At 42.2% G+C, this 27,814-nt stretch overlaps 1 protein-coding gene across 4 annotated transcripts in view; it reads left to right on the top strand.

Annotated features, from left to right (window-relative positions):
- The window catches only part of ctnnd2b (catenin (cadherin-associated protein), delta 2b), a 117,407-nt gene that overhangs the window by 58,153 nt on the left and 31,440 nt on the right, over positions 1–27,814 (top strand). For 2 of the 4 annotated variants that reach the window (XM_037547582.1, XM_017719642.2), the window contains exons 4-10: positions 2,328–2,362; positions 3,161–3,277; positions 7,973–8,142; positions 9,582–10,113; positions 11,484–11,627; positions 14,856–15,105; positions 17,819–17,875. In XM_037547582.1, coding sequence (XP_037403479.1) covers positions 2,328–2,362; positions 3,161–3,277; positions 7,973–8,142; positions 9,582–10,113; positions 11,484–11,627; positions 14,856–15,105; positions 17,819–17,875 — 1,305 coding nt within the window. The remainder of the gene's footprint in view (positions 1–2,327; positions 2,363–3,160; positions 3,278–7,972; positions 8,143–9,581; positions 10,114–11,483; positions 11,628–14,855; positions 15,106–17,818; positions 17,876–27,814) is intronic. The other 2 variants (XM_037547586.1, XM_037547589.1) reach the window with 1 other exon arrangement.

The raw sequence follows: 27,814 nt of genomic DNA, 5'->3' as shown, positions 1-27,814 counted from the left end.
CTTTCCAGCACCTTGGCATAGACTTTCCCCGGGAGGCTGAGCAGTGTTTATACCATGATAGTTGGCACACACCCTCTGGTCCCCCTTTTTAAAAATAGGGACCACCACCCCGGTCTGCCAGTCCAAGGGTGCTGTTCCCGAGGACCATGCAATATTACAGAGGCGTTTTAGCCATGACAGCCCCACAATATTCAGAGCCTTAAGCATCTCTGGACGAATCTCATCCATCCCCGGTGCCTTGCCACTGAGGAGCTTGCCAACTGCCTCAGTGACCTCCACCAGGGAAATGGAACTTGACACACCAGAAGCCTCTGGCCCTGACTCCCGTGAGGGAGGCATGTCACCTGGATTAAGGAGTTCCTCAAAGTGCTCCTTGCACCGATCGACAGTATCCTCATTTGAAGTCAGAGTTTCTCCACCCAATGGCGATTACAGCTTGGGCACAGCCACCCTGACCACTCCCGAGTCGCCAGTTGTCCAAAACCTCCTTGAGGCCGAACGAAAGTCTTTTTCCATGGCCTCACCAAGCTCCTCCTATGCCCTGGGTTTTGCCTCTGCCACCATTGTGGCTGCTACCTTTTTTGCCTGTCAGTACCTATCTGCTGAGTCAGGAGTCCTTCAGGCCATCTAGTCCCTAAAGTCCTCTTTCTTCAGCTCAATGGCCTCCCTTACCTGGTGTCCACCAGGTGGTTCTTGGGTTACCGCCCCGGCAGGAACCCACAAGCTTTTGGCCGTTCAGACTCCATGTCCCCTACCTCCTCCAGGACATGAGAAAAGCTCTCCTGGAGGTGGGAGTTGAAATCATACCGAATAGGGGCCTCCGACAGTCATTCCCAGCACACCCTCACTATTTGCTTGGGCCTACCGGGTCTGACCACCAGTCTTCCATGCCATCTGATCCAACTCCCCACCAGATGGTGATCAGTTGACAGCTCAGCACCTCTCTTAACCCAAGAGTCCAGAACCTATGGTCCCAAGTCAGATGAAACGACATCAAAGTCGAAGAGCTCTGGTGCCATGTACACTTGTGAACATCCTTGTGTCCGAATTTCGTGTTCATTATGAACAGTCCATGCCTGGCACGGAAGTCTAATAACAATTCACCATTTGGGTTTAGATTGGGCAGGCCGTTCTCCCTAATCATGCCTCTCCAGGTCTCCCAGTCATTGCCAACGTGAGTCTCCCAGTAACACTATGGAGTCCGTAGGCAGGACCCTTTCCAGAACCCAGCCCACTCGCTCCAGGAAGGCCAAATACTCTGACCTGTTGTTTGGTGCATAAGCACAGGCAACAATCAGAATTCTCCTCTCTGCAATTTTAATTCGCATTGAATCCTGCAATCTCCCACTGCCTATACGGCACTGCACCGCTCTCCCATGCTGGACCTTGTGGGTGGTGGGCCCACATGGTCTCCCCATGTTGCCTCTTTGGGCTGAGCCCAGCCAGGTTACGTGGGCTGCCCAGCCACCAGGTGCTCGTCAAGGAACGCTACCCCAAGGCCTGGCTCCAGGGGTAGGTCCCGGTGACCCTCTCCCGGGCGGGGTACACGATTGTTTGTGTCCATTGTGCATAGAGTTTTAGTTTTTTTTGTACATGTAATAAGTTTTGTGAATAAAACATAATTTTATTTATTGTGAAATATGAAATATGTGCATTATCAGGGTTGTTGTGAAATTCGCAATGACTAAAGACAAGAAAATAAATACTTATGCTCATGACCTTATCTGGAACAGTTCCTAATGTGATATGGAACCTTGTGAACCCGCCAATGCATATTCCATGTATATTTTGTATTGGTTTCAAAGTTAACATTTTAATAAGATGTAAACATGACAAATTACTAACGTCACCAATATCTTTAAAGCTGTTAACACATTTTCCTAGTTTGACCCTTTGAATCATTGGAAGTTCCACCTTGAAGACCAGCTGCTTGTATGCTATGTGTTGCTATGACTGAGTTCTCTCATTCAGTTACAGCTTTTAAATGGTAAATTCCATAGACGGCTCTCTAGATAAAACCACAGTTATTTCCAGCTATTGCCATGTTGGGAATTTGGCAGCCCTTATAATTTGGTTTGGTTATTTGTTGGAAGTTCAGACCTTGTTACGAATAAAAATAAAATATAAATGTAATTTTGTACATAACTATCCAATTAATGATGTAATTCTGTGATGTGTATATTACATTGCATATTAATTATTATGTAACAAATGTATAGCAAAGCAATAAAAATAATTGTATAATATTACTTATAGGGGTTAATAATCCATGTCATTTGTTTTTCTGATGCACCAACTTTATCCTCTTCTTCCTCTTTCTGTTTCAGCTCTGCAGATGAGAAGTTTCGCTGGAACAATCAAGGTACAGTAGCAGTGCATGGAAACCTTTTATTTATGCTTGATGTACTGAATCAAAGCTGTGAACAACCTTAGTCTCGGACAGTAGTTGAAGTGGGTGTGCTACTAATGATTTGAGGCTTCACGGACGCTGCATGGTGGATGAGGAAGTAAAGAGCTGCTCCTCAGAGCCAAGTGCACGACAGCTGTCATCATCAGTCAGGGCCTGTGGCAGCGGAACTGTGCTCGTCAAATAGAAATATGGCCTCTCAGACTTGATTGATTGTGTTACGGCAGAAACGTTTGCCAAAGATAACGCCCTCCGCCCCACACAAAATCAAGCACAGCGAGAGGAGAGCAGAGAGGCTGAGACTTGGAAAATGCCAAAGTGCATGAATTATTTATCAGAGTGGGTGGGTGGTTAACTCCAGACTGTTTCAAATCTTAGCCTCCTGTGCAGGTACAGTGGAAGGGGCATGTTAATCAAGTAGCTACAGTTACTAACAAGTGATGGGAGCTGGTATACCCAAAATAACCATCATATGCATGATTGTGTCCTGCCTCTGGTTAACCTGTGTGTAAGCTGCAGTCTGAAATTTGCAGCATTTTCACTACCTTTGGCTAGTTTATCTTGGCATAAAACTTTGTGTCTCTCGGCTTTGTCCCCGCTACCAGCATTCTCAGACACAGTGTCATAGTCTAGCTGTCGCTCATGAAAGGGCACTGCTTTTTTTTGGGTCCGCCTTTGTGTTTTGATGATGGCCTTTCAAACTGGAGCTGGTGTAATTTCCTCCCCTTGTTCTATGCTTTTGTGCTTTTGCAGACGGACAGAAGGATATAGAAGAAGAGCTCACCACAGGCCTGGAGCTCGTGGATTCCTGCATTAGATCTCTGCAGGAGTCTGGCATTCTGGATTCCCAAGAGTTTGCGACAGGTGAAAGTAAGGATCGTCCCACTATAGGGACATTTACAATAAGGATGTAAATCTCCAACATCATGATAGAGCTGACAGTGAGCAACAGTTATGTACTGTGAATCACCCATAGACTGAATCTATCTTGATGGCCATCAAGGTGGACAGTTTAAACATGCTGTCCATGGTTTTAAAAAGTAAAAAATAAATTCTTGTAATCTGAAGTCCGTTTCCTATATCAACCCCTATATGTTGTCTGTCTCTAATATACCCCAGAGCAGCGCAACGCAGCACTTTTTTTTTCTTACAGTGAGAAGGCTGACTAAACAGATAAAAGATTCCATACAGAGAGCATCTTACCTCGCTAAACGTGAGCTTAAATGATTAACAGTGTAACACTGTGGTTCATTATGAATTAAAATAGGATTTTATAAAGCTCAGCCTAAGAGTAATAACGATGATAGGCTATAGTACAGTTGCCTAACTTAAAACATTATGATGTGACTAGATCATTATTTTAACACGTGATTTATAGGCTGAATAAGCTGAATACGTTTTGTTAAACCCACTGCAAAATCCACCGAATTATAGCAAAAACTACCAAAAAATAGCTAGAACAGAATTGGCCACTGTTTTTGACCAGAAACACAACCATGTTTATTTTCTCTAGTTTAAGCATGTTTCTTTGTGAGATTGCTGATAATGTTGCAAAGGTTTAGGAGAATCCTCTTTTTTTCTGTGTGTGGAAAACATGTTGCTTGCTTGCCTCTGTGACTTCTCACCCCAATGATAGTAATGTCAATCTCCGATGGCTAAGGGCCACAATCCGACAATATATTGCGCCTGATCTCATAATGAATCATACCTCAGGATGATTGAGATGCCGTTCTTTAGGAAACAGTGTGAAATGCATGAAAACTCATTTCACCACAGTTTGATTTAGTTTGGTTTTGTTATTTTGGTACTATAATTCAGAGTGAATGCTTAATTAAGCATACTAGAATACTGTTGCCCTTAAGGGTTAGTTCCTTAAAACATCTATATAATGTTTGGATTATCAGACCTATGATAAGAACAGCTTATATATGCTTTTGATTGTTAAGGTGTAAGGAATGCTGTTGTTAATACCTGCAGACATCCAGAAACACAACTATTATTATCTTCTGTTAAGGGGCACAACATTTATAATTTAATAAAAAAACAGGCCTAATCAACATTTCAGTTTTCAGGTAAACCTTTCTTTACAGGCCATCAAATTCTGTGATTAGAGTCTGCTGTGACTGAACACTAGACAACTAGATCTAGACGCTAGCTTGCTATGTTAGACATAGCTGGCAGAATGCTCACCAAGAAGTGCATACTTTATTCAGTATCATTCAAATGAATTACAGTCAATTTCAACACTCAACGGTTGATGCAGTTGAATTGTCCTCTGTAGATCATGATGTAAGGATGCCTTTTTACAGACATAGCTCAAAAAGAGCCATAACACAGTAGTGAGGTTTTGTTCTCGTGGAGCAGCAGGACAGACAGCTTTTAAAAGCATTGTCTGTGACAGTCTCGAATCAAGTCCCTCATGCCTTTACCTATAGAGGTATGGTCATGGTTTCCACTGATAGCAAGATACAGTCATGCAAGCACAGTTTGGAGTAAGAAGTGAATCTGCTAGATGGGAGTGAGAATTGAATGTGCAGATGCAGGAGCACATAATGGAAGCTTGCAGGTGTTCGCTCCTCAGGGTCTGCTCCCTCTGTGGTTAGTATTCACCTCCTTTCAGCGGGAGAGCCCTCTGCACTCTGCGCTATTCAGCAGACACGCCACAGAGCACTACCTGTCATGCCACATTATGAATGTCAATAGCTGGATGTGTGAATTACTCCTCTTCTGGTTATTGACACTGCTCGCGGTCTGTAGGTTTTCTTGTCTCTCACAATTTGGGGAGCAAATTCAAACTGAGATAAACATCAAATAATGCTGTTCAAAAGTAATCATGTTCATTCACTGCGCTGAAAAGATCAGGCCGATCTCATCTGAAATGGAGAGATATGTACAGAACAGCCTGAAAAGCAGAAATTTCGGGAAAGTTCAGCTAAGCCTCTTAGCTAATGCCTGCTGCTTTCAAATGTTACTCTCATTGGTATTTGACTAAATATGGTTGAGAAACTACTTAGGTTTTTTTTGCTTGCTGATGTGTGGCCTTGGGAAATTATTTGGCTTCAACACATTAAAAATCTTTGTTTTAAATGTCATTGTTAAATCGCATTTTTTTAAGTTTGTCTTACATTATCAACATTTCAGGTTTCATAGCACAAGAATATCATTTTCTGAAGGACTGTGTTGCATATAGTCACGATTGTAACCAAACCTTATATCTCCAAAACGGCAACTTGACAAGAAAAGGAAAAATGTTCTTAACTTAATATAACTAAATGGAGCAAGCTTTTATTTTGAGTAATGCTTGAAACAAACATTTCAAAGCAAAACAAAGTCTTTTGGGCCAAGACGCCACTGTGGTTTGAATTTGTAATCACTCCAAGACTTCCCCCTTATTGGCCCACATGGTTCCCTGCATCACTGCACAGAACAGAAAGTCATACACAGAGTTCTTTTAAGGGAACTCTGATTGTTAATGTACATTTCCAATAGTATTTAAGTTGTACTATGTAAGATTTTTTTTTTTTTTTGTCAGATTTTATGGGGTGTTTTCAGACTATGTCATAGGCCTTTATGTATTAACATTACACACATATGCTCGAAAAGAAAGTCTGGCTCGATGTTTCGGTCTTTGTCTTTAGGATTATACTGATGAAGATATGATGACAATATTAGATAACTTACTTATATCCTCGAAAGACACATCCTTCACCATGTTTTGACTGAGTACTCCTTAAATGCTCTTTCAACACGCCTGCAATTATCAGATCCATCCACCCAGGAAGGGTCTGAAGCACAAGCAACATCAAAAAATGTGTTAATGTAGACGTCTCCAAATCCCTAAAATATACCTACTCTAGCTTTGAAATGGAATGAAGGTTGCCATTTTTGTTTCAGCATCAAATGGTTTCTCTTTCTTCTCTCCATTGAGCGAGGAACAGCAAGCAAAAGATCCAACATACTCAAATATGGGATTCAGCTTTTCTAACATTGAAAAAAATTCCTTGTCTTGTTTTATGCACTACGAGTAGAGGAATTTTACTTGTTTGTCATATTTGTCCCATTGTCCCAATTTTGTTTTGCTGTTTAGTAAACGGCCAACTTAAGCTTATTTTTCAAATGGTGTGCAAAATAAAAAAGGAAAAAGTAACAACTTTAATAAGACAGCAGTGGTTATACAAAAGAAAGGGTTTAGCACAAAATGAACTTAGAAGGTTATGTGCTCTTATGTATCGAATAATATGCTTAGATAGAAGGGTGATCTTTCCCCCTCTATCCCCACCCCTGTGTTTACTTTTCTGAGCCCACTGGCAGTGAGTGTGTACACTGCTGTAGTAGTTCTCTCTCTCACTCACTCTCTCTGCTTGTCTGGTAAAATAGTAGGCCGATGAAATATTGAGAGGCTATATCTGAAATGCAGGTCAGGGAGCACAGAGATAAAACCCCACAAAGATGAGGCAGAGATAAAGTATATTCTGAAACCAGCCACCTGGACGAACGCTGCCTGTTCAACCGCCATTCTGCATGAAAGCAGAACACGGCACAAATGGACTCTAAGATGGCTGAGGACGCAGCCTCAGAATGATTACACATTTATGAAACCTGAACCATGCTCTGCAGAATATCCAGTGCATGAACTTTATCGTATCTAAAGTGGCTTTAATAGTAAACCAGAGTCATTTTCAGAAAGGCTTCAGTTGCCCTGTTCTTGATATTACTGGGTCAGCTTGAAATGACCTAGTTGTCATTTTCAAAGGGTTTGAAAGAGCACTGTTCTGTGTCTATTGGGTTATTGAGTTCATGGGGCCTGTTTTTGTTGATTGTGAACCTGTATCGACTTTTGTGACTTCCAAAACAGCAGTAAACACACAGGTGTGAAGGCAGCTAAAATGGGGATGTCTCTCAGTTTTAGCCTATTTGTTGTGAAGAATATAGATCTTCGTTGGCCAGCCTTTGTCGGCTCTGTCGATTCGGCCATTTCAGTAAAAACACACAGCACGGTGTGGTGTTGATTGGCACCTATCGCTTGGGAAGCGTTTATTGGCAGGTTCATCAGAGCAGAGGCTTTTTGTGACTAGAACTAGAAGTCGCCCTAGCATTTTTCATCTTGTTCAGTGTCGGTTTGCTTGTTGTGTGGAGCGAGGGAGCTGTAGTGGCTGCTGAGAGGAAGAAGAGAAAGGGGCGGACAAGGGAACATGATTTCTGCTCCTGCTGGTCCCATTCTTCAGTGTATGAGCTCTCTGACTCCTCCAGCCTTGATTAATTATACATGCCCACTCCATCCATCTCCACTTGCTGAGCCCGGTAAAGAGAGGGCAGAGAGAGAGAGAGGGAGCAGAGGAATGCATGGACAAGAGGAGGGAAGCTGAAGTTTAGTGATTGAGGGAAAACAAGCAAGAAGACCAGCAAACATTGTGGGAGAGAAACAAGGAGAGAAAGAACACTGTGCTATAGTAGCCCCATAGAGAGAGAGAGAGAGAGAGAGAGAGAGAGAGCGCAAGAAAGAAGGGAGAAATGACAATAATGACTGGTCACTGGTATCATGCATGTTTGTTTCTTCTTACCCAGGACCAGGCATCCTGTCTCAGAGTGCTCTGCAGCTCAATAATCAGGAGGGCACCTTCCCCTATTCTGCTGGTTACCATAGCAACCAGACCCTGGCCCTGGGTGACCTGTCAGCCTCCCAGCCCCCTCCACGCGGTGGACAGGTGGGAGGAGCTGTGCACAGCTATAATCAGGTAGGGCTCAGCTGCTGATAGAATAGCTGAAGTCTAGTTTTTAATTATATTAGTCAAGGGGAAGTTTAGTTTAAGTAAAATTTAAGCAAAATATATAATTCACATAATTTTCTCCTTAAACCAAATGTAGTCCATCAACTTTGACATGTTAGTCATCCAGAACTTGTTTTTTTAGTTTTGAGCTGGAGCTAGTCAAAATTCAGGCTTCAAGATGACTGCTACTACTGGTTTTAGCTATACAATGTTCTTTTGTCCATTTTCATAATTAACAGTATTTCATATTGATTTAGAAACCAAAGCTTGTATTCACAAAACATTTTAGGAGTGCTGATCTAGGATCAGATTCCTCTCTTATTTACTGTGACTTTCATAGGAACAGATACTAGATCAGAACTCCTAGTCTACAAAGCTTTAAGAACCCGTAAAGACTTAAAACAGTTTGTGGTAAGCATGTGATGATTTAGGCACACAGTTTACATGCTGGTAATTGGTGAGGTTTTACCCTTGTGTGGTGGTCATGTTTTTGGTGGTCATGTTTTTGGTACTCAGTGGGTCTGGTGAACCCATTGCATTATTGTTTTTTAAAATCAACACAGACATAACAATTTATGTAAAAATAACAGATGTTTAAAATACCACAAGTGGCTAGATTCAGCCAGTCAGCAGCCTGTCCATGTTGTCCACCCTCACACACACACGCACACATATAGAAACACACACACACATAGAAACACACACACACACGCACACATATAGAAACACACACACACACACACACATAGAAACACACACACACACACACACATAGAAACACACACGCACACATATAGAAACACACACACACGCACATATAGAAACACACACACACACGCACACATATAGAAACACACACACACGCACATATAGAAACACACACACACGCACACATATATAAACACACACACACACACACTCTAACAGCAGGCCAAGTAGGAGGAGAGTGAAGGGACAGAGTGAAGGGACACAGCACCTCCACACTTTTATTCCCTGTGGGTTCACCACATGTGTAATATAAATGTCTGGAGGTGAACAGTGTGAAGTCATTGAAAATGTGTTATTTTCTAAGTTCCTCACAGAAAATGAGCAAAGGAAATTACAATAATAGCATCATTTTTTACTTTTGGTAAACACTGAAAATGGGACCCACAGATGCAAACACCACACAAGTGTTAATCTGTTATTTGTTAGCTATGAAAGCTCCAATTCAAAACTTAAGAAGTGAGCCTTGGATAGCAAACATGTCTTGGCTTTACATTTGGTGTAAAGGCAAAGTTGTGTAACCTTGATTTTTTTTTTTTTTCCCAGTGTTTCTTTTCAACTTGTTGTTTCCTTATCAAAACTCCTGAATTGGAACTGAGAGCTACCACATTAACCTTTTCTTCTCCATTGACCCCTTCCAGGTGACATCCAACCGTGCTGCCCAGCTGGCGGGTGGCGATTCCCAGTCCCGAGACTCCTTTGCCCAGAGCCATGGTAGCGCCTTCCACCTGCCTGACGCTCAGCCCGCCACCTCCATCTACTACTCGTGTGCCACGCTGCCAGCCCAGCGTGTGAGCTCCCCACTCTCCATGCAGGCCCTGGGCTCTCCCTCCAAACTGCAGAGGCTGGGCTCTGCCTCAGACATGCCTAGCTACGCCACTCTACAGCGTGTGTCCTCACCCAAACAGTCGCCTAGCCGCCTGGCCAAGTCCTACAGCACCAGCTCGCCCATCAACATGGCGGCTGGAGGGGGCTCTGCCTCTTCCCCCCTGCACACTGTGTCCGGCCAGGGCAATGCGTCCAGCTCCTCCCCCCTCCACCAGCTCAGTTCAGCTGTGGGCAGCTATGCTACTCTGTCGCCCACTAAGCGTATGCTACACTCCTCTGATCAGTACAAGATTTCCCATGACCTGTATGCTAACGCTACACTGCAGAGACCCGGCAGCCTGGCAGGTGCGTTCATTGCACTGTTTAAAAAAAAAAAAAAAAAAAAAGAACAAACACGTCTTACATGAAGTGAATTTTGCAGTGTACTATGTAAAATGGCTAAGCATAAAATCCTGTTACAGTACCTTACACTGAAAGATAAGAACTTTTTTTTTGGCTTTTTTTATGTAATTGCAGTACATCAGTGCATATTCATATTTATGCAGGTATAAATGCTGTATCATAGATATGATGTGTGTGTACCACCTGTCCTTGTTGGATAAGTTAACAGTCAAAAAGTGAAACCTTAAAACCAAGCCCAAAATACATGTATACTGCAATTGCAACACTAAATAGTTTGGCAAAAATCTAATTTACACAGTTTTAACCCACTATTCAAGAATGTTTATACTATGCTAGACAAGAGAAACTTTAGTTAAAATGATATTTAAAAAAAAAACATACTCCCCTTACTCCAATTGTAGTCAATTAGTTGAGACATTTACTGGTTAAAGTTAACTTCTTTAGCATTGTACTGGAGCTATCATGGTAATGTGCCTAAAAAGTAATGGAAGCTAATACTCCACCACAGCATTATGCAAACTGAGATAATGGACAGACGAATGTATAACAAAGTGGACAAAATTCTGTCATCAAGATGGTAGTTTTATATCTGTGCAAGGTAAACTTGTCTATTTTTTTTTTTAATTGCTGTTGAAACTGAAAGTTTATTGTTTTTTGAAAATTATATGACCATTTTGAATTTGCTGCCAGCTACACATTTGGAAAAAGTTTGGACCCTTTGGAACATCTCATAACTAATTAGGTTAGTAACATGATTTGGTATAAAAAACACCCCAATAGAGGCTATGTCTTTCAGAAGTACAGATGGAGTCTTTCAGAAGTACAGATGGAGAGGGTAGGGGTTCGCAAATTTGTGAACAACTGTATAAGCAGCAATTCAAGAATAATGTTTCTTAACAAAAAATAACAAAGAACTCAGGAATTTCATCTTCTACATCATCATCATTAAAAGATTCAGAGATACCAGGGAAATCTCTGTATGCAAGGGCTAAGACTGAAAACCCATATTGGCTGGCCATAAGATTCGGGCACTTGGGCGGTACTACATTAAAAATGGACACGATTCTGGAGTGGAAATCACTGCATGGGCTCAGGAAGACAAACATATGATCATTTAGGCATGCAATTTGCACAATGCTACTTGGTAGGACACCAAACTGACCAACTTCACTTGAGGCAAAGGGGAAACCATTCCTTGAAAGACAGCATTACACATTGTTACTGTTTATCCAGTTATGGGTGATGTTTTTTTTATGTTGATCGCCTGTATGATAATAACTTGATGCATGGAGTTATGTTTGTTTTATGACTAGGCTCCAGGGGCTCTTACAGCAGCCAGCACAGCCACCTGGGTGGAGAGCTGCGTCCTCTCCAGTCCCCTGAGCACCATATCGACCCTATCTACGAGGATAGAGTCTATCAAAAAGCCCCACTGAGAAACTTCAGCCAGGGCCAGGGTAAGCACGCACCAGACTCCCTCTTCACTCTTTCATACAGACGGTTGTGGTTGATTTTATGCCTCACATAGTTTCAAGTTCATTAGATGAACTAGGTTTTAGTTTTTTAAATAGATCATTTTTACACCCTGGGGCCTGATTAGCAGCCATAAACAAACAGACATCATTAACATCAGCAGATGGTTTCAGATGTTTTCACTTGCAGGCTGTGGGCAAAGTGTGTTATTGTAACTGTATGTTTTCTAATAATTACTCTGTTCTTCCATATCAGTTTTGTTATATCTAAGCATTTATCCATATCGTCATTTAACCGAAGTCGCTACTTTTTGGGTAAGGCTTTTTTTCACAGTCCCTTTAGTTTTAGGTATTATTTAGGTAAGTAGCAGATACAGATACTGAAGTGCTAGGTTATTGTTTGGGTAGCTTGTTGATCAAAACATTCTAACTAAATTACAGTGAAATGCCCAACAAGTTCTAGGCATTAACTGAGCAAGTGTATCATACAAACTCCGGAGTGCTGTGTTATTATTTTGGGTAAAACGATAGTAAATAACCAGGCCGAGTTTTCCTGGAATGTCACACGTTTAAGCAGAAAAGTATATCGGACAAATCTCGAGTACATTGAAAAAAAATGCTTTGAATTTACATGATTAAATGAGTCGGATGGTTGCACATAAACAAAATATGTCAACCAACACAATTCTTGCCAAAAAAAAGCAAACTGAGGGAAGCTCTTTTTCTAGGTAAGCTGTCCTGTGTAAGCAGTTTCATGTTTTATGTTACTGCTTTTATGTGGTTAGATGATGATGATGATGATGATGATGATGATGATGATGATGAAGAATCTTTGTCACTAGTCACAAGTACCAGCGAAATGGCCATCAACCTGTCCGAGCACATACAATATGACAAACGGGGGGAGACAGGTCGAAGTGTGCACCTTTCATGAATGTAGTTTTGTGTATTTATGTTATGTAGAGAATAGGAATTATGTGGCTTTATTAAATGATCTCATTTATAAGCCTTGTTTTCTTAATTGGAATGTTGGTGGCCATGTGGACCTGGCACTGTAGGGGCCAGACAAATTTTAATTATGAACCATATTTTCTGTGTACCAACTAATTAAATGGGGTATCGGTTTGAAGGTATAAAGACATTTGAAGACATTGCATGTTCTTGTCTTTTACCTAGAACCCAGACTCAGTCTAGGCTGTAAAGGAAAGCAGTTATTCTTACTGTGACTTTACTGGGTACTTACTATTTATGATTCAACTACTTATGATTAGCTTTCTCATTTAAATATGTGCTTTTTCCTATGACATTTTGTGTGTTTTGTTTGTGCTTAACATATTTTTCCAGATAACTATTTAACCAGTTTATGTGGTATTTTGCTATTATCTTTTTTTTTCACCTTAAAAGCTAGAACCTGTTGGTCATTTCAGTAAAACATTGTTAGTCTGCTTACTGACTTATCATTTTACCCAAAATAATTACACAGTGCTTTGAAGATTGTGCTACATGCTTACCCAGTTTATACCTATTGAGCATTTCTGTGTAATTTATTCCTGGAACGCACCGTAATGTTACTCAGAATAATTACCTTAAATTACCTTTAAAGCTTCAGCTTTTTTTGCCTCTATGCAATTGCATGTCTAGTCTTATTTAGCCCTAAATTTGCATTTACCCTAAAACACACAACAGAGGACATTTATGATCTGGCAGACCAACACTCAGTGAATGGATAGGCCCATTTAAGATTGCACTTTCAGCCCAACTGAACTGAAGTGTACATTCATAGTGGTTGGGAGAGAGGCCTCGCTGGCAGACATTTGTCTCAGATCCAGCTTGTCACATTAACTGCGAGTGGTTGGAGCGCAGCTCTGCTTTTTAGAGCTCAGCTCAGCTGGAAAGCTCTGCAATCAGGATGAATAGCACGACGTGATGGGGTTTGGGAAGCAAGTCAAGTCCAGACAAAGAAACAGGGCAAACAGAATCTGCATTGCTGATGCCCAGATCAAGCCTGGACATCAGCAGTATAAATTTAATATAAATATGTAAATCTGTAAACATTGTCCTTAATATGAATAAGGCTTGCATAGCAAGCGTTGTACATGGCCTACTCGGGCTGTGGCATGTATTGTTTGTTAAAATTGCAAAATTGGTCTGTTCTGTATTTATGTTATTGAAGGCTACAATATGTGTCCTGACCAATCGCCAGCCATTCAGATGAGTCCTGGGCTCTGCACAGGCCAGTGAAGTTCCTCTACACAAAATTCGTAAACCATGTGTTCTTAGACCTAACTTTGTGCTTTCTAGTTATGCTAGAACAGGAAGGGGCCTTCCCCAGAGTGTTGAAACAAACTTTGAAGCATGTAATTGTCTAAAATGTCTTAGTATGCTGTAGCTTTAACGTGACCCTTCACTGGATTATACCTCTTCCACCAAACTTTACTGTTGCCACTATGCATTCCAGTTAAGTAGCATTCTCCTGGCATCTGCCAAATCCAGATTTGTCCATCAAACTGCCAGATAGAACACATTTATACTGCATTGAAGTCCATTGCTGGCATGCTTCACACCCTGCAGCTGGTGCTTTGCATTGCATATGATCTTAGGCTGGTGTGCAGCAGCTCAGCAGTGAAAGCCCACACATAAAACTCCCAATGTACAGTTCTTGTTCTGATGTTGCTTCCAAAGGAAGTTTGGAACAGTTTCTATGTGTTTCAGCACTTGGTAACCCCACTCTGTGAATGTGTATGGTCTATAACTTTGTGGTTCAGCTGTTGCTGCGCCTTGAGCTTTTCCTCTCACAAGAGTGGCACATGTAGTTGACCAGGGCAAATTTAGCAGGGCAGTAATTTCATGAATTGACTTGTGGCAAAAGCAGCGTCTTATAACAGTGCCACTTTTAAAGTTACTGGGCTCAGCATGACCCATTCTACTGTCAGTGTTTGTCTGTGGAGCAATGTGACTGTATTTTGCACCCATACAGCCTTTGTGGCTTTGCTTGACTATGCCTGTCTTCTTCTTCTTCTTCTTCTTGTTTTCTCCTCTCTTCATCACGCTCGTGTTTGGCTCTTGCCCAACTCCTTTTACACTGTACATATATGTGTGTGTATGTGGACATACATGTTGCATTCACTCCTTTGCTACACCCTAAAGATCCACCGAACCACTTCTGTGAGCAGGTCCTGAACTTTCTGTTCTGTCCCAACTCTCCCATCCTAGCCCCATCCTCCCCTGGTGTTGACCCCATCCCCTTGCAGCGCACAAGCAGCCAGAATGCCACAGGGACCTTCCCCCGCTCTGGCTATGCCGCTGGACCTGGTGTTTCTGCAGCCGACTATGCCAACCCGTACCGCACTCTGCAGTTCTGCCCCTCGGCAGACTCGCCCTACAGCAAGTCGGGCCCTGCGCTGCCGCCCGAGGCCACGCTGGTCAGGTCGCCCTCCGTGGACAGCATCCAGAAGGACCCCAGGTGAGCGGCATCACTGTTTGACATGCAGACACTGACCAGTTCCATCAGCTAGCAATGTCACCTCTGCCTGGGAGAGCTGGTGTATAGCTATCAGTCAGTGGGTGATTAGGAGTTGCACGTGCACATAGAGTTAATGAAAGCACTGGATAGCATGAGTTAGAGCGCGCTCACCAGTTCCCTCACATTCAGTCTGCCTTCAGGTCACTTACGCTGCCCAAATTCCTGTCTGCAAACTTCACATTGCACAGTACATACATTAAAATTGAGTGTTACCAAGCATGACTTGACTGAGAGTCAGATGTAAATATATCACTTTGTTTTTGGCCTCTTTATACTACTATTGGAGGAGTTGAGAGGCCACAGATGAACTTTAATGTTGTAGAGTGCAAGCTTTACTAGGGCTGTGCGATTCCTTTTTATTGTTTTGCGTTGACCTTGTTTGTTTTGTTGATTTCTTGTCATCCCTTTCGTTTACCCCTCATGTTTTAGTTTCTCTCTCGTTTGTGGACACTGCCAGTGGAATGAGAACCAAATGATGTGTGATGCACTGCATTTGCTGGCTGCAGCCAAATCCACAACATGCACAGTCATTTTGATACTGTTTTAGTAAACATTTGTTTTTTAATTCGCTTCAGAGATTTTGGTGTATTAAAAAGTGGGTCTGACATGAAAATACTGTAGATATATTCCATAGTATTAGCGCATCATTAGTGCACATATGGATCTTTATGTACACTGCTCAAAAAAATAAAGGGAACACTTAAACAACACAATATAACTCCAAGTAAATCAAACTTCTGTGAAATCAAATTTCACAGCTAATGGAATAGGCAACAGGTGGAAATTATTGGCAAGTAGCAAGACACACTCAATAAAGGAGTGGTTCTGCAGGTGGGGACCACAGACCTCTTCTCAGTACCTTTCTGCTTTCTGGCTGATGTTTTGGACACTTTTGAATGTTGGTGGTGCTTTCACACTCGTGGTAGCATGAGATGGACTCTACAACCCACACAGGTGGCTCAGGTAGTGCAGCACATCCAGGATGGTACATCAATGCGAGCTGTGGCAAGAAGGTTTGCTGTGTCTGTCAGCGTAGTGTCCAGAGGCTGGAGGCGCTACCAGGAGACAGGCCAGTACACCAGGAGACGTGGAGGAGGCCGTAGGAGGGCAACAACCCAGCAGCAGGACCGCTACCTCTGCCTTTGTCCAAGGAGGAACAGGAGGAGAACTGCCAGAGCCCTGCAAAATGACCTCCAGCAGGCCACAAATGTGCATGTGTCTGCACAAACAATTAGAAACCGACTCCATGAGGATGGTATGAGGGCCCGACACTGTGCAGGACGCTTGGCATTTGCCAGAGAACACCAGGATCGGCAAATTCGCCACTGGCGCCCTGTGCTCTTCACACATGAAAGCAGTTTCACACACTGAGCACATGTGACAGACGTGACAGAGTCTGGAGACGCCGTGGAGAGCGATCTGCTGCCTGCAACATCCTTCAGCATGACCGGTTTGGCAGTGGGTCAGTAATGGTGTGGGGTGGCATTTCTTTGGAGGGCCGCACAGCGTGTTCATGTGCTCGCTAGAGGTAGCCTGACTGCCATTAGGTACCGAGATGAGATCCTCAGACCCCTTGTGAGACCATATGCTGGTGCGGTTGGCCCTGGGTTCCTCCTAATGCAGGACAATGCTAGACCTCATGTGGCTGGAGTGTGTCAGCAGTTCCTGCAAGATGAAGGCATTGAAGCTATGGACTGGCCCGCCTGTTCCCCAGACCTGAATCCGATTGAGCACATCTGGGACATCATGTCTCGCTCCATCCACCAACGCCACATTGCACCACAGACTGTCCAGGAGTTGGCGGATGCTTTAGTCCAGGTCTGGGAGGAGATCCCTCAGGAGACCATCCGCCACCTCATCAGGAGCATGCCCAGGCGTTGTAGGGAGGTCATGCAGGCATGTGGAGGCCACACACAATACTGAGCCTCATTTTGACTTGTTTTAAGGACATTACATCAAAGTTGGATCAGCCTGTCGTGTGTTTTTCCACTTTAATTTTGTGTGTGACTCCAAATCCAGGCCTCCATTGGTTAATAAATTTGATTTCCATTGATGATTTTTGTGTCATTTTGTTGTCAGCACATTCAACTTTGTACAGAACAAAGTAATCAATGAGAATATTTCATTCATTCAGATCTAGGATGTGTTATTTGAGTGTTCCCTTTATTTTTTTGAGCAGTGTGTGTGTGTGTGTTATTATATAGGGTTATTTGAAATTGAGGCCACTGATAAAAATTATGAAATTACTGTAATGCAGCATTTTACTTTAATAGGCAGAATGTAACTACTAGAACTAGTACTTCTTATTTTTCTTTTTTAGCAAGACTGACCACATGTTGTAGGCACTTAGGTAGGTCACAATTTCAAATCTGACATGCATGCTGTCATTCAGCAAAGGAGGTTCCCAGCAACCCCCAGAGTTCCTTTAGATCTGTATAGAGGAGACCTTCTGTGAGACCCCTGTTTAATAAACACCACCAAGAAACCTGAGTGCATGTCTAAAGCCAAATGCAAGTGTGTAATGTGTTTCCGCTGTGCGGGAAAAAAAAAAGAAAGTTAAAATCAATACATTCTTTTTTAAAATGTCAAACCCCTTTGTGCCAGCCACCTACCCTTTCTCTCTCTCTTTCTCTCTCTGCCTGTCTCCTGATAGGTACGACCCCGAATTCCTTGTCTGGAATCAAAATCAAGCCGAACAAAGAATGACAAAGTAATCCAACATTTATTTTACATTCTCCTTTTCATCTGCACAGTCTCTGCTTTTCTCCTCTCTATTCAGAAAGCAATGACAGAACAGATATAGCTCTAGAGCAGAGTAGATAGCACTGCATGAATGAGATTTATTATGTGGCTCCAAAAAGATAAGTTACTCCACAGAAAATTTCATGTAAGTCTAATGAGATTTGGTGTAGAGAAAAATAGGACCAATTAAGGAGTGGTTTGTAGATTGGAATGTAGATTTGAATCCATGAGTCGTCTAGTGTGTCATTATCATGTTCAAGGAGGCTAGATTCCTAATGGTTCTCCAGCTCTTCCAGAGATGCTTTGATGAATTTATTAATGTTAGTAGATAATGAACTGAGGTTGTAGGGACAGTGTCATACTCTAGGCTGTGCCAGTGGAGGTTCCTAAAGAGGATGACTTGGATTATGTGATGAATTTGTCCTTTTTCTGCAGAGCATCACGTTGCGTCTTTGTCACCTTGTTCTTCTCCATCGTTCCTTATCGTTTTGTGTTTCAGCATGGTTATTTACCCTTATTTATTTGGATGCAACAAATCTATTTTTTGTAAATGTAATAAATCCGGTCTATCCACTAATTTTTAGTAGAAAACCACAAATAGTCATCTGTTTTTTTTATCACGTAGCGTGGCGCTTTGGTGTGCGTTCAGTGTTTGCTTTAGTACGTTATACATTTCTTCATGAAGAGTTAATTGGCATTTGCAGTGACCTTTTGCTATGTATAAACAAATCTTGTGTGTAGAGGGCAGCTACAGATAGTAATTTTCAGTTTTCTTAGCAGTGAAGTGTAAATACTTAACAGTAATTTATGTTCTTCCTCAAAGGTCTTTGTCCACTTCTTACAGATAAAGTATTTCCATTTCAGAGAACCATACATTTTATTGGTTTTTCCACTTGTATACATTTACATTTGTGCATTTGGCACATGCTCTTATCCAGAGAGATGAAGCCAGACAAATGCGAAATTAGGAGTCTTACTCAAGGACTTTCAGTTATATAGTGGGGAGTCTAACTTTTGTCTGCTGCGTGGAGTCGTGTTACCATTTACAATCAACCAACTGCTATATGTACCTTCCTTATTTTCAGAGTATTTTTAATCGGATCAAGTGAACTTTTCCTTTATCAGTACAATTGGCACAATAACACTTTTCTGGTACAAGATACTGATACTGAAACCTAGAATATAGGCTGATATGGATCCAATAGTTTTTCTCTTTAAAAACTAGTCTGCTTCAAAATAAGATACTTTTCATTGAAGCAGCTCATTATCTGAAAACTACTTAAACCCTCTCCAACCCCACACCAACAATCACACAGTGCTATTTCATGCTAGATTTTTTTGCTGAACAAAGCTTTGTGTCCTCAAAATCAGTAACTTTACAAGAGAGGAAAAAGCATTGTTACCTATTAGTTTTAGTCATTGTACCAAGATATTATTCTTTTCAGTTGGGCCAAATTTTGACACAGAATCAGAATCCTTTATTGATCCCAGAGGGAAATTGCAGTTGTTACAGTTGCATTGTTTATGTAAAAGAATAAACACTGTAATAATTTAACAGTTTTTTAGGCTTTATGCACCCTGGGGGGGGGGGGGGCGGCATCAGGGCCTGCAGCCTTGTTTGAGTGGAGTTTCTTCAGTTTTCTTCTCACCTGGTCAGCAGTGAGACTCACTGTAGAGGTGACGGGTGGGGGAGGGGTTGAGGTGTGAGGTGGGCTGTCACAGGAGGGTGGCAGGCTACTGGGCGGGGGTGAGGGTTAATGGGCTGCTGAGGACTGGCAGCAGGTCAGGATCGGGGAGGACAGAGAAAGAACAGATTTAGCTTGTTGGCCCCGTCCACGCTGCCTTCTACTCCTCTGTTGTTGCTGGACCTGAAGCTGGTGATGGTCCTCATTCCATTACAAACCTCCCTCATGTTGTTCTGCTGGAGTTTCCACTCCAGCTTCCTCCTATATTTGTTCTTTGCCTCCTTGATACCTGTCTTCAGCTCTGAAGGCCCTCTTCTTCTTGTTGAGGAGAGCTTTAATGTCCTTTGTTACCCACGGCTTGTTGTTTGGGTAACATTTTAACAGTCCTCGTTGGGACAGTGTAGTCCACACAGAAGTTAATGTAGTTCATGATGCACTCTGTGAGCTCGTCGATGTCCTCTCCGTGCAGCTCCCAGAGTGCTGGCCAATCAGTAGCCTCGAAGCACTCCTGCAGTGCTTTGTAAGTCTCCTCAGACCATCTACTCACTGTCCGCGTGGTCACAGGCTGACTCTTCACCAGTGGCACATAACGGGGACTGATGTTCACCAAGTTGTGGTCTGACCTACCCAGAGGTGGCAGCTATATGCGTCCTAAACATTAGCATACAGCAGGTCCAGTGTTCTTTCCTCTCTGGTGGGACAGTCCACATACTGAGTGAAGTGTGGTAGTGCCTTAGACACATTGACGTGGTTAAACGTAGACATGCTGTATAATTGAATAAATGACATCACGTCGGGTTGGCAGAGGGGGGGGTACGTAAACAGTCACGATAATAGCATGTGAGTACGTGCATGGTAAATAATATGGCCTGAGTTCAACAGCCAACAGCTCAATGTCCGGGTAACAGGCATGTTCTTTGATGGTAATGTGACCAGGGTTACACCAGCGGTTATTAACTAGCACAGCGAGCCCTCCTCCTTCGCGCTTACCGCTCTTGGTGCAGCCCTGGTCGGCCCGAATAGTCTGGAAGCCTTCACTGGAAACATTGTCATCTGGGATGTTCTGGTGTAGCCATGTCTCTGAAAAGCACATTAGACTACACCTGTGGTACTCACTCTGACTCCTGGCTAGTGCTGTTAGCTCATCCATCTTATTAGCCAGCGACCTCACATTGCCCATGATGAGAGAGGGGAGACACAGCTTATATGCCCTCTTCTCCATAAGCCTACGCTGTCTCACCCTCGCTTTCCCCGTGCGTTTTGTTCCTTCTCTGCATCTCCTGTGCATCCATCTCCAAAGCTCTTCGGGGATGTTCGTTGTCCTGGTCGCCATGCTGACCGGCTTCAGGGCGATCAGCTGAACCCATGTGTAAACAAAACGGCCATGTTGCTGCACAGCAGCGAACCATGAGAGTGAAAGAAGCAAAGAAGCACTTTCACGGCAAAAAAACAGACCAAGACTCTCTCTACTAGCATGTTTCGAGAGAGCACAGCTTCCATAAGTTGTCTAGTCAAATAAATAAACTATTAAAAAGATAAATAAAAGTTAAGAAGAAAAACGAAAAACGGGAGCTGTTGTAACAAGCATCATGCACACATGTACAGTCAATATAAATGGCAGATGGCATTTCCAAAACAAAAAAAAAAACTGATATCAGATCCAGCATTTCCTGCTGATATTGGCCTGTTACTGATACCTGGTGTTGCCAGGTATTTGCCATCATACAAATGAAAAAATAGAAAACACAGACACTTAACGTCTATATGCATCACAGTCAAAGCAATAATACAAAAAAAAACATACTTAATATCTGCTTCCTTATGTTTGTCAGTTTGAATTGAACCAATCAGGTCTCTGATGCTTGGCAAAAATATGTCCCAGGATCCATATGCCAAAATGAAATGCATTGCTTAACTTTAATTTCATTGCTTGTCTGACCTTAAACTGCAAAAATAATATATGTGTGTCACAAGTGTTAAGACAGGCAGAATATGTGGAACATACAGCACTGATGTGCTGCTGGAAGAGTAAAGCACGCTGTTATGTAGAATTCTAACATTCGGTGTGGACCATAGTAAAAATGTGTTCTCAACAGCAGTGAACAGACCCACAATTTACTCGGAAGCAAATTGAGAACCGTCTTTTTGGGTGGTCCATGGTACAGTGGTTTGGTACGGTCTTGAGTATGTATTGAGTGTTTGCACCTGTCTGATGTGAAAGTGTGATAGGTAAGATAAGGTGGTGTGAAAGCGCCCTAAGTGTGAAAGTCATAAGCCAGGTCTATAAGGTATTTTGCATCTGCAAAACATTGTACAGACTTGCAACGCACACCTTTTTGTATAGTTCTGGTATTTGGTGGTGAAGCAACATACCCCTCATGCATCGCTGCATGAAAGTCTGGTAGAATCTTGGTTTCAGACCAGCTTGGCTGCCGGAATGTGATGACTTTCTGCTCTACATCTTCAGAGTCGGTGGCTGGAGACTGCGCAGTCATTGAGTACAGTGAAGGCTCTTCCTGACCTCACCCTGCCCAGTGGGGCTGTTCTTGCTAGTGTGTACTGATTCGCCAGTGCTGTCAACTACTCCATCTTCTAAAGAGGGGTCAGTGTCGGGTCGGCCTCTCACACCCCCTTACAGCCACTTCGTCCTGTACTGCTGCCAGCTGCCCGTGTCATGTATATGTGGCTGTTAGCAGTTCTCTCAGATCATAATCCCTCTTTTCGAAATGTCATAACATTATGCCTGTGATTCATTCTACTACAAAGTGTGTTGCTGCTGTGAGAATTAACCCGTACCCTTGAAATGACACAGAAAGCAAATGATTACAGTAGTTTGGGATCCATGCTGAGCTATGGTATATAAAGATCAAAGCAGTGTATTACGTCTCAATGACATGCATAGATATATAAAAAGTATCAGATTGCAAATATGTTGCTACAGATCGCAGTTTAGTGATATATTAGAAATGAGACATGGTTTAAGGCTGACCTGCAATGTTTTAATCAGAACACATGTATGTTTGTTCTCATAAATGCCTTAATTAGTCAAAACACCAAGAGAGCGCTCATCGGGAACATTTTAAATGGATCAGGATGATCACAGCGCACAGTTAAAGGATTCTGGATTGTTAAAGGAGTAGCATTTTTCAGCCTGCTGCAGCATTAATGCAAAAGCTTTATACTCTTTTATATTGTTTATGCAGTTTTTAACCGTTCATCGTGTGTCACGAGGTAACCTATCACCAAAGTGGGTAAAATTTAACTTGATATATATGTAATACCTGAATTTGAAAATGGGCTGTACAGCAGGACAGTTTTCTTCACATTTCTGATTTTAAAAATATTCAGCTCGCAGATAAATATTAATTCACTGGCGCATGTATCATTCTTTGTCAGACGTTTGATAAAAAAAATCTTGAGAAACAGATCCCCCTCAGAGTACCCCTCACCACCATAACTTGCTGAGTAGTTTACTTTAATGTAGAAGATTAAACCTCTTTTCTTGCTAGTTGTGGCATTCATGGAATTTGCTAACATTGCAAGTGTTCACATGAGCTAATTAGGAGGAATCAAACCTGGTGGATTTTCTTCTCCAAAGGGAAGTGCAGTAAGTGTTAGTTTCTTGAGTCTGCCCATTTAGGGTGATGTGTTACCGAAACTTTGTACAAACTATTGCTTTAATGTCATACCCACTGATACCGGTAGAGAAACAGTGTATTTCACAGCCCTGCAGTGTATGCATTATCCATGCATAGGGCGTCTATGTGGTACTCTGAGAGAACAACTATAGAAAGTAGAGAAGCCACATGCTCATTAGCGTGCTTGTTTCAACACTGTGCACACTTCACTGGCTAAACCATGAGCCAAAGCTTCAGCAATTACATGGACTGATAAGCTCCATCCTATTTACCATGTTCAGTGTATTCAGTGTGTCCCTCCGCGTGCGCAGATTACCCCAAGCTAGTTGTACGACACACAAATATTTTGTTTCCGTCTCATCGCTGTCAAGTGCGTAGTAAATTTGCAGAATACACACTCATGGCTCAGAGTGAAACGACAAACCAGACATCAGTGCCATTTCCCAGAGCAAGAGAAGAGTGAAAATTCACAAGTCACTGCCCCAGCGATTCAGCTGTCTGTATGTCTTTTATATCTGAAAAAGCAACTTTGTCTGAGTGGGCGGATGAGTCATCAAAACAGTTTTATTTCCTTTCTCTTTTTTTACACATCTGTCTTTTTTTCTCATATTTTCTCATATCTCTTCTTATATTTCCCTTTGGCAAGCCTTCGGCGCACACTTATTGGTCCTCCCATCAGTGCTTTACATAGACTGTGTCCTTTGCAAAATATCACTCCATTAGCTCTTTCTAATAATCACACTCAGTCAGGCATCCTCCATGCATAATTTATGATTCTTTTATTTGTCTCATTCTTGCCTTCCTCATGCAACATGCTCAGTGGTCCATGAGAAGCTAAGCCACACCCTGCCAGAACCCCCAGGGTGCTGTTTGAGCTGAGAGGATGCAGTTTGGCGCTGGGTATTGTGGTGTTAATGTTTTTGCCATGGGGCTGAAAGATAGGCTCACCTGACTAAACCAGGACAAAGGCCTAAACAAAGAGCCTTTACAAACAGCAGAGTTGGTCTCAGCCCAGTGGCTATCCAAATGTAACATTAGTTCGTACTGAGGGATTTCAGCCTCCCTGCCTGACAGCCGCACTATTGCACACACAGCAGGGGGAGTCCTTAAGAGTATAGTCTCGCAAGCCCGACTACATTTCTTAATTACTTCTGTACTTTTTGCCAAAGAGTCTGGTGTGTTTTATCACTTGGCAATGAACCACACACACTTTGACAGGAAAAAGCTGTTTGACAGATGTGCAGATCAAGCAAACTGTTCTTTTTACATGATGTAGGGATGTAAATAGGTACTTAAGCACTTATTCAAATCCTGAAATCACTATTGGAGTGTTTGTTATACTTCATCATAAAAAAAGCCATGTCGAAAAAATATACAGGCCAACAATTCCATGAAACACTGATCGTGTTGACTGGGCTGTAAAGTGTGCCCATTTTTCTTTGCGCTTACATGCTGTTCTTATTGTTCCTTTAACAAACCAACATGTTAGCACATCATCCACAAATGAAGAATAAAAAGCTTGTATTGAAGCCCATGAGTCATCACATTTTAACACTAGTTTGCTCCAGCATTAGTATAAGCTCGGTAGAATTGGCAGCCTCTGTTACTCAGCCTTTTCTGATGCTAGAACCTACCAGTCTAACCGTCAGGGACCAAAAGACCACCCTTGACTTTAATAATAAAGCACATTTTCACAAGTACATTTCTGTTTTCCTTCATGCAGTGCTCCAAAGAAAACTGATAAATGACTTTTTTGTGACCCAATGCTGTGAAGTATACAGTCTAATCTAGAGCAACTAGCTTGTTAGGCTCTGCAATGCATTTTTGTTTTCACGTGTGCAAAGCGGACAACAGCTTGAAAAGTTTGTTTCTTTGAAAAGTAATTGAGAAAAAGTTGTGGCCATCTTAGCGTAAAATAAATATCAGTTTGTGTGCCTCTGTGGGCGGAATGTCTGAACCTGAGACTATTAAGAGTATGAATCTCTCTCTTCCCTTCCCTCTTTTACCCTACTTTCCCCTCTCTCTCTCTCTCTCTCTCTCTCTCTCTCTCTCTCTCTCTCTCTCTCTCTCTCTCTCTCTCTCTCTCTCTCTCTCTCTCTCTCTCTCTCTCTCTCTCTGTCTCTCTCTCTCTCTCTCTCTCTGTCTCTCTCTCTCTCTCTCTCTCTCTCTCTCTCTGTCTCTCTGTCTCGCACCATGTTTAATCAGGTGTTTAAATAAAAAGCTGGGCTTACTTTGAAATACCCCAGTGAAAGGATGTTTTTCTGACTTTAGTCATAGTCTTTTCTCAGTATAATCATAGCACTTCTTCCAGTGCGCTAAGCAGCCTACTGCCTTATCTTCTGGGAGCTGAACTTAATAGGACTAGCAGAGCCTAGATTGTCCGCTCACTCAGAGCACCTACACGAGGGATGGTGAGGGGCTGAAATTTACAAGCCCGTAATGAAAAAGTGCTCTGACCTCTGTAGCGTGAAGAAGCCATTTCTCAGCCAAAGTCATCCCTGGCCCCAGGAGGGGGATGCCATCATAGTGGATCTTCAAGCAGTCATTTGATTATTCATGTGCCGCGATAAATGATTGGGTCATTTCTCCCTGTAGCAACTGCAAGCTGAGGCTGGACTTGTGTATAGGAGGAGCTTCACACAGGCATTAATTGATGGAATTAGCAGGTTAAGGACTTGGAGAGAGGAGGAGAGAGCTAGCGAGAGAGAGAGAGACAGAGAGAGAGAGAGAGAGAGAGAGAGAGACACGGGGAGAGAGAGAGAGACACGGGGAGAGAGAGAGAGAGAGAGAGAGAGAGAGAGAGAGAGGCAGACAGTGCCTCTGCATCACCAGCCAGATATGTGTCCCTGTTCGACTCCCCTGCTGGGGATGATTCAGCAACCTGCTTTACAATCTCCGGCAGTGACTGCAACAAGACTAGGAGTGGGCAATATGGCAAAATGTAATATCACTATTAGTGGTGTCAAAGTTAATATGTTAATAACACGTTAACCTGATAAATTAACACCTCAACACCTTTTTTTTTGTTGCTGTTAACAGATTTTCCTAGTTTGACCTTTTGAACTGTCTGTAGTTCCACCCTGAAGCCCTCTTACGTGCCATTGCTCTGACTCCTCTGTCACTGTAGACCTCTTGTTCAAATACAGATTTTAAAGGGCAGGCTCCACTAATGGCTCTTTTCATAAAAGCTTTTTGCAGCTTCTGACATGCTGTGAATCACTGATGGGCAGTGAGTTTTAAGTTAGCAAAACACAGTGCTGAAGCCGGCAATATCAGTAACGTTCGCATTGGAGGACACTTTCAGCAGTTAATGCTGGACGGTGGTCATGGGAGATCAGTGGATAAAGCAGCAACCTACAAACAAAAGCAACAGCAAAGTTTAAAGACACAGCAAATCACTGCATCTATAAAAAAAATTTCAGTGTTTGGCTGCACATCACTGCACATGGCTACATGCAACTAATTATAGCCAGTTATACTTTCATGGACCCATGGCAGCGTTGGGATTTAAATTTTCAATTTCTCAAAATAAGCCCAAACCTTAGATAGCTTCCAACTACTTGGAAGCCTGGTCTAAATTTCTTTTTAAAGGAGCATACATTTGGGCAGATTTCATTTACTGGTACTGGTGATACCTACAGTATGCTTAGACAAGCTTACAATGGCATTGTTTATTGTGATAAAGTAATATCGTCATATCGCTCACCCCTTTAATTAAAGCCATCATATGGTTCCAGATTGGTTGCAGCCCATTACAAAACTGTTTTAGCTTTAAGTATGTATTTAAATTGTTGAATGTTTGAACCATCTAGCTGATCCTTCAGCCTTATAATTAGCATCTCCCACAAGTCCATGGACAAACAATTATTATAGATCATCTGTGATGAGGATGATGATGATTGCTATGGTCTACAACCTTATGAAAGCAGCAGAGTAAAAGGTCAAGTAGTAAATTATGTGTATGATTAATCACATGCCAGGCAGTAAGTCGTGTGGTGACTTAGTAATCACTGTGGGCCTCGTTTATATTTCACTCACAATATTCCGAACTGGAGGTGAAATCTTAGCTGAAGTGATGCTGCTTTGTGAGCCACAATGGGTACATTTACATGCACTTAATGTTCCAAGAACTTACTCACAGAGTAAGACCTGATGTAAAAATGCAAAACTCAAATGTCATGGCACTGTATTTTTTTAACATCAATTCACTTTAGTGGAAAATATGAATTTACATCATCTAGAAGATGAAGAATTTTTTAGATTGTTTCATCAAGCTAATCATTGGTTTCAGCACTACAACAGTGATTTGTTGCTATCTCATGGGTGCTGTGTTAATTTTGTTGCCATCTCATGAGTGCAGTGCAATTTCAGGGACCGCACTCTTTTTTTCGCACATGCATGGACAGAGAAAAATGAAAGAAATCAGAGTAAAGGTATACATGCACTGAAAGACACAATTATTGAGATCAAATCCAGCCCTCTTTATCTGATTTCTTAATTGGATCTCCTAGGCCTTAATCCGATCTAAGAAATGGGAGTATGCTGTTTATGTGACCTTTTGAATATTAAGATAACTGGCAAAAT

Source organism: Pygocentrus nattereri, chromosome 2, assembly GCF_015220715.1.
Source record: "Pygocentrus nattereri isolate fPygNat1 chromosome 2, fPygNat1.pri, whole genome shotgun sequence".
Taxonomy (NCBI): domain Eukaryota; kingdom Metazoa; phylum Chordata; class Actinopteri; order Characiformes; family Serrasalmidae; genus Pygocentrus; species Pygocentrus nattereri.
The sequence above is the reverse complement of the archived record's forward strand: the minus strand, read 5'-3'. Positions and strand labels throughout refer to the sequence as shown.